Raw genomic sequence first — 19165 nt, 5'->3', positions numbered from 1 at the left:
CCCAGATTTGTCAATTGACTTCCCTCTTCTAGAGATTGCTACACACACACACACACACACACACACACACTTTTCTAATCCCACCTCCCTCCCCCCCAGGGCCAGGCTTGGCTGTGACAGCTTTGAACAATGACATCACCCCAGGTTTGCCTCTTTGGCAGGGTCACTAATATTGTTTGCAGTGAATTTCCTGTAAGGGCTCTTAAGGCAGGAAACTAGTCCTGTGCCTCGAGTCCTCCGTCTGTTCTAAGCCATCCTGTCAAGTTGAAACAAAGGCTTTTTGTGTTTTTCTCTTAAAAACACACACACACACACAAACCCCCTGCACTTTTAATGAGCACCTTAATTACAGCTACAGAATTAGATATATTTACGGGTGACCTCATGCCTGCTGATAATTAGCAATTTGAAAGACCTGGCACATCCTTAGACCTGGTTCCTTCTTCTTCATCCCCACCCCCGAAGCATTCGGGTTAATTACTAAGCTTGACCTTCCGAAACAAGTAGGTCTGGCTCAGTCAGCCCCCTCCCCCAGGGCTCCCCGGCAGAAAGGGGCTCGTCCCTCCACCTCCTCCCTGGAGAGAGTGGAGAACGGAAACATCAGAGGAGGAGAGGGTGGATTTGCCGGGGATAATGATGTAGGAGGGGTGACAGGTTTCGGGGAGGGGGGCCCACTAAGTGTTGACAAGTTTTAATTAACGCCAGGGCTAATTTAACCCTGGCAGTGTGGAGGGGAGGAAAACTGCTCATCTCAGAGGCAGTAAGTGTTTGAATTTGCAGAGTCCCAGTTGCGATGGAGGGAGGTGTCCCTGAGGGGACTCCTCAGGTTTGTCTTTCAGGTCCTCCAGGTGCCAGATCCCAAGTGGAGGTGCAGCTGACTCGGCCTGTTACTTTCCCCGCACTCGTGTGTGTGAGAAGGGTGTCAACCGCCTGATTGGGAAAGTGCAAACCTGGTGGCGCTCCCTCAGGGTCGCGCCTGCCGCCAACAATGGGCAGCTCCTGAAATTGCCCACCCCACCCCCCACCATTAAGCTGTGCTCCCTCCAGTTGTAACATTTTCCAAATTTGCTACAGGCCTTCCCCCTGTTATGGGAGAGGCTGGGAGGCGGACATTCCCCTCATTCTTTTGCCATATTAGGTTGTGGATTTGATTGCTTTTGGGGGGGACAGGGGCTAAGTTGAGGAATGGCATCAGGAAGTGACCTCGGGAAGGGGGGTAGGCAGGAGGAAGGCGGAAAAGAGGATGGAGCCACAGGCATGAGAAGTGCTGGGGAAGGAGGCAGGGCTCAGCTTAGAAGGTCCCACCGCCTGGGCCAGCAGCTGGGCCCAGGCTCCTGCACACCTCTGGGCCCACCTAACAGCATCTCTGGGCAGCTGGGGTTATCAGCAGGAAGCTGTTCTTCTTTCTACATCATTACCAGCTGAGAGTAGGCGGCCTGAGTCAAGGTTGTGGGCTGTTTCTACCTTGAATTGATAAGGATGTTTTTCTTTTTTGCTCTGGGGGGAAGGGGACTGGGAAAGAAGGGGACCTGGGGAAGAGCCCCTCAGCAGACCCCAAACTTGGTAACAGGCTGAGTTACAAAAAAACCTTGCTGGCACCGCTTATGGCTCATCTAGACACAATCAAACATTTAGGGCTTACAACTTTGAAACAAGAAGCCACATCCCAGTAATGAGACCCAGATGGACCCAGAGGCTGGGGAGAGGGCTTCGTTATGTGACTTGCAGCTCAAGTTCGAGTTGCCACTTGACAGTGGATGCTGCTTTGAAGCTGCTGCTGGGTTTCGGGTTCAGAGCTCCGTGGGGGAGGACTTTAGGAAAGGGGGCATATGTTTTGTTTTTCCACTGAGCTGCACATTCCAGCGGGCCCTTTCAACGCCTTTAAAGAGGACATGCAAGCAGCAGACCCCACCTAGATGCAGGATGGTGACCTGCTGAAAGAAGTTTGAGAAACTACATTTACTGAGCACTGACCATGTGCCGGGCACTGTGGCCAGTGCTTCATACACAGTACTTCTCTTACGGAATCTTAGGATCATCCTGTGAGGTAGGATGAGGACCCAGCTCAAAGGTGGACCCTGAGGCTTAGCCCCTGTCACTCGCCCAGGGTCGTGCAGCCAGTAGGTGGAGGGGATGGGTGGGGAACTCAGTTCAGTCTCCCTCTAAAGGCTGTGCTCTGACCCTCTTCCCACCCCACACCTCACATTCACTACCTCCTGGTTCTGCTGCCAAAACCAAGTGTGCAGACTTGGGGGGCGCAGTGCCAGAAGCACCCTTCCACAGGCGCCTCAGAGCTCTCAACACCCCCTCCCGGGTTGCAGCTGCTTGAGCCAGGAGACAGCCTGGATCCCAGTGACATCTGAGCCACCCCCGATCGTCTGGTGGGTAGGCTGGGTGCTATCAGCTAACCCACCGGCTGACCATCTCCCCCCAGGGCCTGGGCTCATGCAACAAACTTTCAGACCCCGGATCTTCTGCTATGTCTCCCCTAGAAACCTCTCCCAAAGTGTGGGCTGAGCCATGTATTCTCCAACTAAGACTAACGAGCCCCGGTTCTCTCCTGGAAGAATGTCCACCTCCCTCACATCTCTGCTTTTCAAAAGTGGGCAGAGGCACCTCTCAGGATCAAGGCAGACCCTGTCTGGAAGCCATAACAAGCTGGAAAAGGAAACGGAAATTGGCTGTGCTAACATCCTGCAGCTCTCACTCCCTAACGGCACAAGCAGTGCTTCAGAGCCCAAACTACAGAGATCAACTCATTCCAGACGACACTTGCCACCCTCGCCAACCCCACCAATTCCTTCCCCTGCAAAGCTACTGATCCCAGGGAGTCTAAGAGATGGAGGCCAGATTCTACTTGCATGAGCTGTGCTATGTCACGGCTCTCGAGCATCATCTGAAAGGGAGAAAAAGCCCAACCTGAAACCACAAAGAAAGGGGTGTGGACCGGCTACTACCCCAGCCTTATCTCACAGTGGGGCCAGAGTGTAACTCAAGTATGTCAGCTTTGGGAAAGCCTACCAAGGACGTTGCAGTATCTGAGTCACACATTTGGCCATGAGCATCTGAATGAGGTGTGTGTGTGTGTGTGTGTGTGTGTGTGTGTGTGTGTGTGTGTGTGTGTGTGTTTAAACACACTTGAGCATTTCCTGGGATGGGAACTCTCAAGTTCCACAAGCCAGCTCTAAGGCATTTATTTAAAGAAAAGAATAGCACCTGGAAGCTGAGCTTGGCAGGCAAGAATAAACTCTCAAGGCAGAGCACTCGGAGGCTACCCTCATTCCAGGGCTAGCGCGTTTACTGTGGCACACCACCCAGCCAGCCTGCCTGGAGTCCACCCCATTCATTTCCATGACCTCAACCCGGAAGCGCCATTCCCAGCTCTGAGTGTCATCTGGCGCAGGGGCAAGCATCACACACCAGGAGGGGCTATAAGGCACAAGGCTTGAGGAAACCCTGGCACATAAGAAGGGCATCTCTCTCTCTCTGCTCCTCTTTTTCTGAAACCTGTGCTTATTCTGAAGGGCCCATCTGCAAGATGAAAGCAAAGGCTTCAAAAGGATTAGTTGGAGCAGTCGCCCACCTGGGGAGGGGTCTGGCCGGCCCCTGCGAAAGTGACAGGACCTGCGAATGGATCCGGATTCAGAGCCCTGGGGCCCTGCTCTTCAGAGGTTCCAAAGCATGGCTAAGAAAGCGGTGCCTCAAATGGGAAACTCCCCAAAGGAACCGGGAGGGCGGCTCGAGAGGGGCGGCAGGGAAGGAACGCCACTCAGACCACACCTGCCCCCGGAAAGCTGCCCGCAGCCACACTCACCTCCTTCAGGAAAGTTTCCATGACTGACCCCACCTGCCCTCATTCACCCCTTTCCTCTCCCGGGACACGGCTAGAGCGCTGTGGGCTTGTCCATGTGCCCCTTAGTGTCCTCCTGAGGTCTCAGGTGGCTCTGCCCTCTCCCCAGCTCCCCCGCCAGCTCCTCGAGAGCACGGGCTGGGTCTCCGGTTTCTCTCATACCCCCAAAGGCTTGATGCAGAGCTCTGCCGGGCACAGGGGCCCAGCGGGGGCTGTCGTCTAGCCCTGGCAGTCATGTTTCTACCTGAGCGCTGGGTTACATCATGTTACACGAGATGCTGGTTGCCTATAAAAAGGAGACCTCTTTGGTCAGCGGCCCCTAATTCTGCTACCCCAGAGATGACTGCTTAAGTCGTTCAAGAGACCTTCCACGTCTCTACAGTTGGATGGAAAGAGACAGCTTCCCCCCCGAGAAAGCCTTTTCTATCCACAGGAACAGCTTGGAGCAGGTTCAGCTAAGCATAAATGCATAATAAGCCACCCACCACGGAAACTTACAGCTGTATCCCAAACGTGGGGCAGGGCTCAGTATAATCGGACACATTTTCCATTCGCCATAGCCTTTCTTCCCACTCTGAATTAGTTTTATAAAGGGAGAGGTTTTAGTTTTGCACTTAAGGGGATGAGGATAAACACACACACAGCTCCCCTCCTCTACAGCTACTTAAAAGATTTAACAAGTTCACATGGGTACGCTGCCAGGAAAATGGAAACCTCACCACCTTCTCTCCAGCTCAAGGTGGGCTGGCTGTGCCCTTACAGGCCAGCTTCATACTCATTGGCTCCTTTATATTCTGTCAGAAGGGATGATTTCTGCTGCTGAACTGCATCTAGGGCAGGGCGGAGAGAACCGCAGCTCGCGTTCACAACGGACACTTGATAATCCGGGAGCTTCGTTAGCTTCTTGCCGGCTGCCATGTGCACAGGGTCAGGAGTATCCATCGGCAGCCCCGAGCTCTGTCACTGGTCCTCCCACCCTGGGTAAAAGCCACACAACTAGTTGGACAAGGTGTGCCTTCCGTGGGGAGCCACGGGACAAATGAAAGCTACCGTGTTCCTGGAGTGGCTTCCAGTGGGGGACAGAGAACTGAAAGCCTCAGAATGAATCTGTCTGCATGTCTGTCTCTCTGAATGGGAACCACCCGAGCCACAGACCCACCTGACCAAGGGAAACGAGGGGGAAATACTGAGGGAATGGAAGAGAGATTACAGAGAAAGGGAAGACCTAGAAGAGCTGGTTTTACAAATCAGACTCCTGGCTTCCCACTTCAAAGAGTGAGACACAACATTTTACCAAAGATGCTTTGTACATCAAGCGGCCTCTTGATGGGACTGAAGGGAGCTGGACTCGGTCCATGGGGTAAGGGTTTAGCTCTCTAAGGGAGACACTACAAAGCCATATGAGTACACAGGGCCATAAAACTCCAGATTCAAAAGTCACCAAGGCTTTAATCAAACACAGGTGTCTACTGCAGCAGGGATCACAGGAGTAACTGAAGCTTTTGTTTGGTTTAATGTTCTACGGTCCTGGGGTTCCCACTTTAGAAGTCAGTTCTGGTTTGGCCTATCCAGGGCACCCGAGGGGAAAGGGTTGCATGACCAGAGTTCTGGAAGCATGAGGTTCCTGGCCTACTGGACTCTAAGAAGGGCTGAATTGGGAGACTCCGGGCCTCATCACCACTTCCCACAGCAAAGCTCAAAGAGATCTGGCAGCGCCCATCTTTTCTACAAGCCCTGCTCCGACCGTTACTGCTCCTCAGAGCCTCCACACGTTCGTTCCCTCTGCTCGGAACAGCCTTCCCCTCGTGCTCTCCCGGTCCCCTTTCTCAGTCCCTAGGGATGAGAAATGTCTTCCCTAAATGCCACGTCCTCAGAGAGCTTCCTCTTGATTGACACTGCCTGACCTGCCCTCCCCCTCCCCCGCCACCGCGACCTCTCCCCAGGCCATTCCCAACCACCAGACTGTAGTGTAATGCAGACACCAGGGCGCACGCTTGAAAGCCAGGCCTCCTGGGTTCTAAGCCTGGCACTGTCAACTTGGGCAAGTAGCTTAAACTTCAAAGGACCCATTTCTGCCCCTGTCCTGTAAAGGTAATAACATCCACCTCACAGGATTACGAGTCAGTCCATGTAAAGCTCTTAAAATAGTGTTTAGCACAGAGTCAGTCATATGCACGCTATTATTTAATTCATAGCACAAAATCTCATCTGAAATTACCTTGTTTTAGTTACAGGCTGGCTCTCTGTCTCCCCCACCAGCCTGTGAGTAGATCATGACCATAAAGAAATGAGCTGGAAGATGGTTTGCATTTGGTCATCTGATTTCCTTGGTGGCTACTGGCCAATCCCTAAGTGGGGAGCCAGGCTCCCCAAAGACCCTCAACTGCCCACACTCCGACAGGACTGAACCCACAAGGCCTGAACTGCTACTCAGAAGTCTCATGTTTAAACTATGCTTGGAATGTTCGATAGGAACATACACTTATTTTTAGGCAAGAAAGTTGTCTCCTAAGCTAACCCGGTGGCCCCGGAGCAGGCTGTATTTGGCAAGGCCTGCTTTGTGGTTGTTTATTAAAGAGGCCCAGAACTTTCTCATGCCTAAGGTAGCAGCAAAGAGAACTCAGTCCACCATGAGTCTTCTTTTTTGAATGATCAAAACTTGTTCCCTTTGAATCTCTGGGGTGTTTCTGTGCAGCGGGCAGGAGCTGAGTGCCACTCCCTGCCCTTTCACAGCCGTGGGCCTCGATCCATCAGCCAATCATCCCTACAATGGTTCACTGCCCTCAGTGGATTGAATTCTCTTCCGTGGGTTGTCCCAGAGTCAGTGAGTCAGTGAGTTAATGAAAGTTACAAAAGGAAAGGGAAAATGCATTTCCCAAAATGGTTACGATTCCCTCACCCCAACTGGTCTAGGGACTTCCTCTCGCTCTACCAGTAGACACAGTGTGGCGACTACCGGCCTGACGTCTCTGAAAAAAACATCTTAATACAGACCTGTTTCACAGACAGTCAAATCCTATCAGACTTGGCAGTGGAGCTCATATGACCCCCCCCCCCCCCGCCACCCCCAACACACACACACACACACACACACCTGCCTGACAATCCTAGTGATGTTTACCGTCTGGATACCTTCCAGGACTGGTTAGCAGACAGCCTGTAAAGAAGGGTTGATTCATCAGATTGCCCTTGAACTAGCCTAACAAGCTGGCTGCTTTCAGACATTTTGAATTTTGAAATGGAGTTTATTTCATAGGACAGAAGTGGAAAATCATACCAGCCTATAAAAAAAAAAACAAAACCTGACTCTTCCAAACAATCCATGCCAGCAACAGCCACAGAAGTGTTTAATATTTTCATCAGACACAAAGTTTTACATAAAGATATTCATTTCCTTAAAGAGAAGGGAAGGGGGGAGAAGGGGTAGTGATAGGGAGAAAAAAATTTATTTACTGTCAGAGTTGGGGTCGGAAGGATGTGGATTTTCTAAAAAAAATGTTATCATGGGGTGGGGGGAGAGGGGGATGCTATCACGGAATGAACTATGCTTGGGATTTGCCGGAAACTTTAGAGTTCTTTTAAACTTTTCAGTGTTTGCGAAAGCAGGCAAAAGATGCAAGCGCATTTTGCCCTGCTATTAAGAAGTCACATAGCTGAGATTCCAAATCTAAATGCCTAGAGAAAAAGCACACATCCCAGCCACAAAGCCAACGGCGGCTTTCATGGTGTACTCTTTTTCTTCTCCCTCTCTCATGCGCAAATACACACCCCCTCATCGATAAAACAGACTGGTCCAACTCCTGCGCCAGAGAACAGAGGCCCCTACCCGGCAGGGCCACCACGAAAGTGAGACTGATTGGCAGCAGCATATTCCTGCCCAGCAGCCCAACGTCCCACCATCAGTGCTGCCCTAGTACATAGGCACACTCCCAAAACGGTAGGCAGCCAGGTTTCCACAGCGATAGATCACAGAGCACTAATGGTTAACACACGTGCAGACGGCTTCCAGCACTGCTAGTGGCACTTGGTCAAGGAAGCAATAACGTAAGCTGGAGACCCACGAGCCCTCCTGGCATGACACCCCCCTACTCACTCAACCTCCTATCGTGTCTGGGTGTTGAGTCACTGCTCAGCTTCCTCCTGTGATGTTTTCCCTAGACTCAGATTGGCCTTCTCTGCCATCAAAATGAAGCAGAAGGCATGTTTTTAAAGAAAGAAAGAAAGAAAGAAAGAAAGAAAGAAGAAAGAAAGAAAGAAAGAAAGGGAAAAAAGAAACGCCACTGATTTGACTTCCTGCTATGCCCCATCCTGGAGGGCTGCTAACTAATCAGGTTTTTTTTTTTTTTTTTGGTCGTTTTGACTTTCCTAGGGCCGCGCCCACGGCATATGAAGGTTCCCAGGCTAGGGGTCTCATTGGAGCTGTAACCACTGGCCTACACCAGAGCCACAACAACACGGGATCCAAGCCGAATCTGCGACCTACACCACAGCTCATGGCAATGCCGGATCCTTAACCCCCTGAATGAGGCCAGGGCTCGAACCCACAGCCTCATGGTTCCTAGTTGGATTTGTTAACCACTGAGCCATGACGGGAACGCCCCCTAATTAAGGTATTCTTGGAGGTGGAAACAGAGCCATTAGTGGTCAGAAGGTAAGATATGGAAACTCCTTATCTTGAGCTCTTTGGAGATGAAAGAACCAAATGTGCTCCCTTCACATGTGGAGGGAAGGAGGAAGGAGGGCGGACTGCCTGCCTTCCGCACTGCCTCCCGGCACACCTAGGCTGTGGCTTCCACCCCCTCTCAACAGCCGTCAGGGACGGGGAAAAAGATGAAAAGAAAAACCCACTAGAAAGCCAGTGACAGACATCACTCAGCCCCACACCTTTGTTGGGGGGGGGACTTTAAAAAGCATAAAACAAACCACAATGTCCTCTTTATTCCTGCCCAAAGCTGAAGACACAAATGCTATTGTATTGCTGGTGTTCTAGCATCCCATTCAATCATTTCAACACTGTCAACAGATATTTCCCGAGATGACTTCATTGTGATCTGTGAAGTAGTAACCGCCACTTCCAACTACTTCTGCCCCATGTCGGCAGTTCCACGGGAAGACAAAGAATATGTTCTGCTCTGATGTTTGGAAGAAGAGCATTTAAATCGGCGTTTCTTAGCTTGATGGGGGCAGGGGCAGGGGGAGGGGCACTGCTTTTCTTGCAGAATCCAGGATGCAAATGCCCAGGTGGGGTAGCAGTGTGGCTTAGTCATGGGAGTAGCCAAACATTAAGCATCCATGTGTAAGAAAGCTAGAGGCGTAAAAAGAAAAAGCACTGTGAGGAGGGGAGGCTAAATCCACAGTTCTTGCATTTACAATGTGGCCTTGGTTTCTTAAAAAACAAAACTGGAGTTTCTCCATGGCTCAGTGGAAACGAATCTGACTAGTATCCATGAGGACGCCAGTTCGATCTCTGGCCTTGCTCAGTGGGCTAAGGATCTGGTGTTGCTGTGGCTGTGGCGTAGGCCGGCAGCTACAGCTCCAATTTCACCCCTAGCCTGGGAACCTCCTTATGCTGCAGGTGTGGCCCTAAAAAGACAGGAAAAAACAAACCGACCAACCAAGAACCACTAACGTTTGAACGCAAAGATAAACCCACGGTCATCTGATCAAGAGCGACACATTCAAGGGCAGTAGGGACACCGGGCAAGCAGGACAGGCTGTGTGTTCCTGGATAAGTCACTGCCCTGCCATCCGTGGAATGTTTCCAGGGTCAAGTGAGATAAGGCTTTTTCCAGGTGTGGGATGCACATGGGCGACTGTAAGAGTTACCCACATTCTCCATTAAACCTTGACCGACAGAAAGGTATTCCCTTTGATTCTCTCTGATCACTTCAAAGAGAAAGCCTCAGTTTAGGAACTGGGTTGTTAGCACCTCACGCAGGCTTGCTGATCTCTTTTTAACAAAGGTCCAGAGCCTTCAGCAGGAATAGGATCTAGGGAGAACTTAACAGCATTGTTTTGTTTTCAGCCTGTTTACTTTTGCAATTTCCTTCCATTTATGGCCAGGGAAGCTGGGTTTTCCATTTGCAGCACTCATACAAATTTTCCCTTTAAAACTTAAGTTTAAAAAGGCAAACTGATGAAGTTCCTGTTGTGGCTCAGCAGGTTAGGAACCCAACTAGTATCCATGAGGATGTGGGTTTGATCCCTGGCTTTTCGCTCAGTGAGTTAAAGGATTCAGCGTTGCTGAGAGCTGCGGTGTATGTTGCAGATGCGGCTTGGATCCAGTGTGGCTGTGGTGTAGGCTGGCAGCTGCAGCTGATTCAACCCCTAGCCCCCCAACTTCCACGTGCCTCGGGTGCAGCCCTAAAGAGCTCCCCCCCAAAAAAAAATAGGCAAACTGACTTAAAAGAGTATGATGAAGCAAAAGTGGGTGAGGAAAAATCACAAGTGACTGAAGCTCAGGAGTTACGGAGACAAGCTCGGAGTAGGGGTGAGGAGGGCTGCTCTGGCGAGGGAACCACTGTCCCTTCTGGACACACAGAATGGTCCCAATGGTCTCTCACTCTTGGGGAGATGGAGCTCATCCCGTTCCAGGAAGGCAGGAGCCAGCGGAGAAACAGGTGGCAAGTGCCATATCCCACGTAAGCTCAATCCACTTGCTTTTAGATTCCACTTCAGTAAACTACATCTAAGAAAAAGGCCACTGTCCTCTTCTGGAGTAACTGCTGCTCAGACTCAAGAGAAGGCAACCAAGTTATACCAACCAGCTTTTAAAGACTTTCCATGGACATTCCAAGTTAATGCATCCGTTGTTTATGACAGAAAGGGGAGGGAGGAGGACATGAAAGAACAACACAACCAAAAAAGGCACAACACCAAGACAAACGTCTCCGGGATTTTTATAATCCCAGGGAGACGGCTGCTTGGACAAAATTTCCGAAACACCGATGTAAGGACCCTCTTGCCAGTTAAACGTACGCAGAGATTTCACTTTCTGGAGGAGGCGGGATCCTTCTCCTCCCAGTCTCTTGGTTCATTTTTCCTCCCAATAAGATCACTCTTTACACAGATGCTGGGATTTTAAGTAATTCTGTTTCTCTTGACTCAATGAACCTTACCCTCCCTGATACCTGGGTTACTGACTAAAATGTAACTCATAAACCTTCCTGAAGAAAAGCAAGTGTTACTTGTGCCACTTCCAGACACTTTATAACAAATTCCGGGTGTCTAGACAGGCAACACTGTAAAACTAAGTTTCCTTATGACTGCCGGTGAGGCTTTGATGTTTCAAAGTCTAACCTCATCCTATAGGAGAGGGATCCTGAGTTCTCCAACTCCCCAAAACATAAAGAAGTCTTTCAAACCTCTCTGGGTGACAGGACTTGCAGCTGCTCAAGGAGAAGCTTCCGCCACCTTTACTAGGTCAGTGTTTCAGTTTCCACTGCCACTGAATAACTCACTTGCTATCACCTGCCTCCTATTTCCATGAAAAAAGAAAACGGGGAAAGGGAGACTTAAAAGAAGGTAATGTGACGTGCTTTGGTTATTCTGTAAACTAAATATATTAAAAAAAAAAAAAAGGCAAATAAAGGCCATGGAAGGAAAGTGACCATGACTGATGACAATCACTAAGAGAAGGAAATGAGGATAGAGCTGGGGGAACCTCTGGTCTAGAATATACTAAACGCCAGGGAAGGATAAACATGTTGACAGTTCAGCCATTCCGAAAACTTGAATGAGCAAGGGATACCAGAGCAACAGCTGTTCCTTAATTATTTTTGCCTGTTCCCTCTCCCCCTCCGGCCACCAAAATAAATGAGAACCCTAAAAAAAAAAAAAAAAAAAAACCCTAAGATCTGGTCAAAGGCTTGTACAATTCCCAGCACATTATAAATCAATATGGCAAATGCCTGAAGTGTTCATCTCAACGGTCTCAGAAATTCCTTGAGCCTTCCCAAATCAATTCCTTTTTGGCTCCACTCTCTTTGCTATCATCTGCTAGAGAGCGCTGCCAGAGAACGTGTACTACTCACTCAGTTAACTCTGTAAAAGGGCCCTGTCTGGCCAAAGTCGGCCAGGACCAGAGCTACGCGTTTAAACGGCAGAACGCCCTGCCCCAAAGGCTTAAGACTGGAATCCAGACTTGTCCCTGCTCTAAGACATTTTAAGAGGGGAAGCCTACATTTGAACTGAACTCTGGGACTGCATCTCCGCTGAAGAGCACCAGCAGCGCCTGGGTATAAGAGCCCCACCCTCATTCCCAGGGTAGTTTTCCCCTAATACTTTCACCAAACTTTTCCCACAAGGCAGCCCACTCTAGCCCAGGCAGTCGAATGCCCTTCAATGAAGCCATTTAGCACCAGGTCCAACCGGAGAGTGAGTCAGCTCCCTCCGACAAAGCAGCCTCCTCGCTGGTCTTAGGGAGCATGTTCCAAAAGGCAGAGGGCAATCCTGGGCCCACGACCTGGAGCACATAGGATCAGATGAAACAGCAGGTGCCACTCCATGGCACCAACTGGATTGCAACTCTGAGCTGAATGAGCGCCAGTGGCCCCAAGGGACCCGGTACTCCCAGGCTGTCCTCCCACACGTCACCTCTTCTGCAGGCAGCAGAAAAGCCATGTTCTGAAAACACAAGGGATGGGGGTGGGCAGGACAGAGGTGAGCAGCTAGGTAGCTTCCCCTACCCACCCCTCTTTCCAGGAAGCCTAATAGGATACCCACCCCCTGACGTGTTCACAGTCTTTAATACAAGGTAACAATTGAACTTGGGTTGTGTATGTGTGTGTGTGGGGGGGGGGTGTTTGTTTTTGGTAAGTAACTTTTTCAGCTTTTACAAAGGCTAAGGGGAGTTCTGTTGTGGCTCATCTGTACCCATGAGGATGTGGGTTTGATCCCTGGCCTCACTCAGTGGGTTCAGGATCTGGTGTTGCCATGAGCTGTGATGTAGGCCGGCAGCTGCAGCTCCAACTTGACCCCTAGCCTGGGAACTTCCATGTGCCTCGGGTGTGGCCCCAAAAAGCAAAAAAAAGAAAAGAAAAGAAAAAAACCTGCTAAGGATCTGCTAGTCTTAGCCAAATCCTAAGAGGCAAGCAATTAGAGTAATGGAACAAAATAACAGATGGCTACTTTGAGGCCTCTATCATCAGCCTTAAAAAAAAAAGAAAAGAAAAGAAAGAAAGAGAAAAAGAAAAAAAAAACCCTACTTGGAGAAAAAACAAAACATCATCAGAACTTTCAAATAATTAACTCAAACCTAACAGAGCTCCAGCCAAAGGTCAGGGTCTGAACAGTGAGGTCCTGAAAGCAGTGATGTTTCAGTGAACAAACAAGCTTACAAGCCTAGCAAAAGGGGGCAATTCCTCTTGCTGTGACAAAGTTCTGGAGCAGCTGTCAAATGACCTCACCTGTCCAGGAGGGCAGGGAGAGCGGCAAGGCTACCCAGACCCCTTTCAGAAACCGGGAGAGGGAACTATGGCCCAGAGCTATGATTGCTCAGGAATTTGCCCCTGAGGCCAGGCCGGTCCCTCCCCCCACCCCCCACAACACTTGGAGGCTTCCCATATCAGAAGTGTTGCATAACCTACTTATCAGGCAATGCCTCCCTTACAAGGGTCCCTAGAAGGCGACCCTAGAAGAGCTGAAGGTAGAAGTGAGAACCACCAGGAACCACATACACCCTCTGACTTGGGCTAAACCTTGCCTGATTCCTAGAAGAATTCGATTCTACTTGCTTTAAAGGCCTACACATTTTTTTAGAGAATGAGAGTGTGCAAAGAACAGTCATAGGACTGCCACTCTCCCTGTGACAGTGGCTCAGCCTTGGAGAGACAAGAAGGGCAATGGGTGACGTTGCAGCTCAGAAAAATCCAGTCCGGGGGAGGGGTGGAGGGTTCCTCTTAGAAGGAAAAGAACAGCACAAACGTGTGTATATACTTCTTTCCATTACCCCTTCTCCCGCTTCAAAAGGCTTCCTACCCCATCATAGGTGGGTGCACAGCAGTGAAGCGACATCCCCCCCCCCCAAAGTACAGCTGTGTGTAAATACCCAGACGTATGAAGCAGGACACGCCAGACTCAGAATCTAAAGCAGCTGGTATCAGAGGGGCTGTGAGCTACCCTTTCCCTCAACCTTGCCCAGTGCTTGAGGAAGGGAGCTGACACACAGCAGCGAGGCCTAGGGGTTCCGGTGAGTCCTGGTTCCTGCCCAGGCCGGAATGGTGGGTGCCCCAGCCTCGCCCAGCGTGCAAGGGAGACTATGGGCACGAAGAAGCACACACCCTAACAACTCCCAAAAGGAGTGGAAGTGAGCTAGCAAAGGGAGCACCCTTGGGAGTGGTAGAGACAGGAAGGGAGGGGAAAGGCAGGTGCCCACTCCCACCACCTGAGTAAAAGGTTCTGAGGCTCCTTCTCCCCAAGCACGTGCAGCTGGAGAAGGCAGAGCCCAGACCTCACAAACAACCCGGTAGCCGCAGGCTCCCCTCCCAACTTTCCAAGTCTCCTGGCAACTCTTAACCTTTTCCAACCCAGCACTGCCTCCGGCAACACACTGCTGAGTCTGCAGACTAGGGCTCTCCCCTCAAAAAGCATTTTTATGTCAGATTATCTCCATCTGCCCACCCAGAGGTAGGTGGGGCAACAGATAAGGACGCCACAGCCAACCCACCACCCCCCAACTACAGAGGAGGAAATTCAAGCAGAGGTTGGTAATTTACCCAAGGTTATGCCAGGCCCCACCCCGGGCTGCCCGGAACAGCTGCTCTTTTCACCCTTTCCCCTCCAGTCTGGGCTGCCTGCTGGGAGCCCCCAAAGCACCAACTCATACCCTCAAGAGGCTTCCAGCCACACTCACCACTCGCACCCCTTGCTTTGAGTCCGCCCCCACGCTCCTGAGAAAGCTCCACCAAAGCCACCCTCAAGTCCCACACCATACACATCTCTCTTCCTAGAGTCGCAGAAGGAACCCCTTCGACCCCGCCTCATTTCGCAGGTGACAGAACTGCACTGAGACCAAGGGTCTTGCCCAAGGCCACAGAGTTGGTAACAAATCTGGAAGGAAAATTCGGATCTCCAGAACCTAACTGCAAGTACCTCCCACCCTCTGCACACACGACACTTTAAACACCCCCTCCCAACACACCCACCTACTCAACACCCTCCTTTCTTTAGTTCTTCCTGCACACACTCAAACCCTCTCTTCCATCAGGCTCCCTGCTCTCAACCACCTGAGATTTTACACACACACACACACACACACAAGCTACCTTCTCTGGGCCTCCCACTCCTTTTGATCTCCCTTTCCTTTTCTGTGGGTCTCCCCTAAATTGCTTCCACACCCCAACATGCCACCTGAAAACAGACCCTGCTTTAGAAAGAGCTCTTTGCCCCCCCCACCCCCACCCCCACGGGACACAATTCTTGCAGCTACTCTCACCTCTTCCTCCCCAGACAACGCATTCTCCCTTCAGGACACACATACACTCTCCGGTCCCCGGACGGCATCTCCAGACGCCCCCACCCCCAAATTCCTCTCTCAGTCTATCCATCACACACTCCCTTCCTAATGAGACTTTCATTACCCCGCCAACCTCCCTCCCACTCTCCACCATTCTGCTCCTTCCCTCCCTCCATCCTCACCTTTTCCAGGCTACCTTACTTGGCCTCAGGCACCGCCAATCCTCGGCGGAGCCTTTGTGGACGTTCCAGCAATTCTTCGGCTCCCCTCCTCAAAACGCTCCAAATACTCTCCCTATCTCCCTCGGGCCTCTCATCGATGAGGCCTTTAGCCTCATCAATTCCTTTCATGCCTTCTCTTGTCCAGTCTTCTCCTCTTCCCCTTAAAACGGGGCACCCCCAGTAAATCTCGCCCCCTGCAAGACTTCTCATTCACGGGTCCCTTGGGACCCCCGTCCCAGACCTCATTCGCCACCCTCCCCATCCCCACATCCTAAGCCCCGGGTCTTTTCACAGCCACTTCTTTCCTTAGCCCCTCTGCTTTCATCTCCCCTGTCCTCCCACCACCCTTCCCACTCCACAATCCCCTCCTGAGCACCCCCCAACCCCATCTTCAGACTTCCAGAATCTTCACCCCCTTTAGAAGTTCCCCAGCCTGGGGCTCCCACAATCCTATCCTCTTCAGAGGACTCTGCGAGCCAAACAACCCCCTGCACACTCGAGCTCCTCCTCAGACTGCCCCGACCCCCAAATTCCAGACCCCCGTTCCTCTCTCAGCAACCCCAATCCAACCCGAGCCTTCGATCCCGCCTCAGACCCAATTCCATTTTAGAATTTCCAATCATCTCGCTGGTTTCCTCCAATTCCCAACCTCGACCCGCCTAATTCCTTCACAGACTCCCTGATTCCATGTTTTAGATTTCCATATTCTCTCCTCGGCCGCCAATGATTTTTTCAGACTCCCAATTCCTTGCTCAAGTTCTGCAACTCCTTTTCAGGACCCCAAACACCTTCCCAGATCCACCGATTCCTTCTCACGACGCCCGGTTCTCATCACAGACCCTCCACTCCCGTCTCAGGACTCCCAACCCCTTCCCGGCGCCCAGCCTCCCTCAGAAGCCCCCCTCCAGCCCGTCCGGCCCGCGGGCCGCGCACCTTGCGCTGCTGCTTCTCCCAGGCCGGGTCCAGCAGCAGGTCCCGGTCCCAGTCGTCCTCCTGGGCCATGTAGTCGCCCATGCTACCGCCGCCGCCGGCGCCATTGCTCCCGCTGCTGGGGCCGTACTGGTACGACTGGTTCGCCGCGTGGTAGTCCACCATTCCGCCGCCTCTCCCGAGCCCGTCCGCTCCCGCCTCTGCTCCCGCCCCTCTGCCCGAGCCTCCGCCGCCGCCGCCGCCGCTTCTTCAGCTGCTTCAGCCCGCCCTGCGCTAGCGCCTGCGCACTGCCCGCTGCGCTTGCGCACCTCGCCTCCGCCGCCGCCGCCGCCCTCCCGCGCGCGCGCGCGCTTCCTAACGAGAAAGGCCCTAAGACCCCGCCTCGGGAAGCTCGGAGCCTGCGCAGAGTCCACTTCCCCGCCGCCCTTCGGCTCGTGGACGAGCTTCGTCCCCCCCCCCCTCGCGCGCGCGCGCGCGCGCGCGGCCTCTACATGTGGGCGGGCCCAGAGAGCGAAGGATTCGGCCGGCGGGTCTGGCCGTTGGTCTCTGGCATGGAGTGTATTCCCTTTCGGCGCCAGAAATTCAACAAATATTAAGCGCCTACTATGTGTCAGACCATGTTTTACGCATCGACACTAAATAAGATAGACAAAACTGTCTGCCCTCATGAAACAACCGTCTAGTGAAAGGAAAAAAACACAATTTTAGGAAACAGTGTGTTGGAGTTGCTGCTGTGGTGCAGCGAGTTAAGAATCCAGCGTTGCCCCAGGTGGGGCATAGGCCCCCGCTGTGGCTCATTTTCCATCCCTTGCCCAGGAATTTCCACATGCCACAGATGCGGGGGGAAAAAAAGTACATAGCGTAGGTATATATTCCAAGGGGATATGTGCTATGAAGAAAAATCAAGCAGAATTAGAATGGAAATGAAGTAGTCAGGATTGACTTCATTTATTTTTTTATTTTTTGCCTTTGCTTTTCAGGGCCACACCTGTGGCATATAGAAGTTCCTGAGCTAGGAATCAAATCAGAGCTACACCTGCCAGCTTATGCAACAGCCATAGCAACCCACGATCCTTAACCCTCTGAGGGAAACCAGGGATGGAACCTGCATCCTCATGGATACCAGTGAATTTGGATTTACGCCCTGCTGAGCCACAACGGGAACTGGCAGAGTTGGCTTTATGAACAAGGGGGACATTTAAACAAACTCTTGAAGAATTCACGAAATGGACATGGTAGATCGGAATGGATACTAGCTGACTGGGAAAGTGGAGGATTTTTTGGACGTGTTTACTTCACTCATTCAAAAAGCATTTATTGAGCCTCTGTTGTATTCCAGGCACTCTTCTTGGATGCTGGTGACAAGGTGCTGAGCATGATAAGTGCGCCTAGTTCTCAAGTGTATGGGGGACACGACAGTAAATAAATACAAATGACACTGTCACACATAATAGGTATCTCAAGTGTAAGTACCCAGAGTTGGGCTCCTGATCTTCCTCCCAAACCTCGTCACCCCATAGCCATCCCCATCTCGGTCAATGGTGCCTCTGGCCTTCCAGCTGTGCAGGCAACAAAGCTTGCAGTCATCCTTGGCTCCTCTTTGTTTTCACACCCTACATCCAGTCGTTCAGGAAATTCTGTCAGTTCCATCTTCCAAGTATATACAAAATTCACCCACTTTTCCCTTCCCACATGGCCACACCCTGGTTCTGTCTACCCTCACCTTGTCTTCACCTGGACCAGTGTCCCAGCCTCCTCAACATTTCTCAAGTCCTCCACATGCCCCCTTCCCCACCTCTCTTTCTCCAAAGAAACCAGAAGGAGCCTGAGTCAAAGCAAGCTCCTCCCTCTCCTGCTCGGAACCATCCCTTGGCGCCACGAAGTCAAAGACAGGAGGAAAGGCTGCAGGATTCCTTGCTTTGACTCAGCCCTGCCCAGCTTTGGAAGCAATGGGGACTCCTGGGGCTTCGGCCAAATTCACCAGTTCGTCCATGTCCCGCCCAGCCTGGTCCCCAGCTCCTCTCCCAACTCATCTTCCCATTCTCCCCCTTGCTCTCCCAGCTCCTGCCACACTGCTGGCCTCCCAGCTGTTCCTCCAACACACCTGGAAGGGTCCAGCCTCGAGGCCTTGTTACCACTGCGCTTTGCCCCGACACTAGACCCTCAGGATCATAGCCTCCTCTCCTGCACATCGGCGGAAGTATCACCCCCTTAGTGAGACCTCACCTGACCACCGTTTTATAAATAGCATCCCACACCTTCCCAGCTTCATTTTTGTCTATAGCACATTCAATACAGTGCATGACTGGTTTACTTATCCTGCTTATCTGTCTCCTTCCCAAGGATGTTGGCCCAAGATGTACGGGAATCTGTTTTGGTCACTGCTGTATCACTAGTCTCTGAAGCAGTGTCTGGCAGAAGATAGAAGCTTAAGAAATCCCAGATGAATGAACGGACTTAAAATCATGGTGAGGAATTTGAAGTCTTTGTGTGTTTTTTTCTTTTTTTGTCTTTTTTAGAGCTGTACCCGTGGCATACGGTGGTTCCCAGGATAAGAGGCTGAATCTGAGCTGCAGCTGTCAGCCTACACCACGGCCACAGCAACACGGAATCCGAGCCATGTCTGCAACCCACACCACAGCTCATGGCAACACCAGATCCTTAATCTGTTAAGGGAGGCCAGGGATCAAACGTGTGTCCTCATGGGTC

General features: G+C 51.5%; 1 protein-coding gene across 4 annotated transcripts in view; it reads right to left on the bottom strand.

Moving 5' to 3' along the window:
- The window catches only part of ACTN4 (actinin alpha 4), a 71123-nt gene extending 54406 nt beyond the window's left edge, over positions 1-16717 (bottom strand). For 2 of the 4 annotated variants that reach the window (XM_047793583.1, XM_047793585.1), the window contains exon 1: positions 16460-16711. In XM_047793583.1, coding sequence (XP_047649539.1) covers positions 16460-16621 — 162 coding nt within the window. In that variant the 5' untranslated portion in view covers positions 16622-16711. Of the gene's footprint in view, positions 1-16459 lie in introns of all 4 variants that reach the window. The other 2 variants (XM_047793584.1, XM_047793588.1) reach the window with 2 other exon arrangements.
- Between the last annotated feature and the right edge of the window lie 2448 nt (positions 16718-19165).

This window comes from Phacochoerus africanus, chromosome 8 (assembly GCF_016906955.1).
Source record: "Phacochoerus africanus isolate WHEZ1 chromosome 8, ROS_Pafr_v1, whole genome shotgun sequence".
Taxonomy (NCBI): Eukaryota; Metazoa; Chordata; class Mammalia; order Artiodactyla; family Suidae; genus Phacochoerus; species Phacochoerus africanus.
Note: the sequence above shows the minus strand (reverse complement) of the source record. Positions and strands in the feature narration are given on the sequence as shown.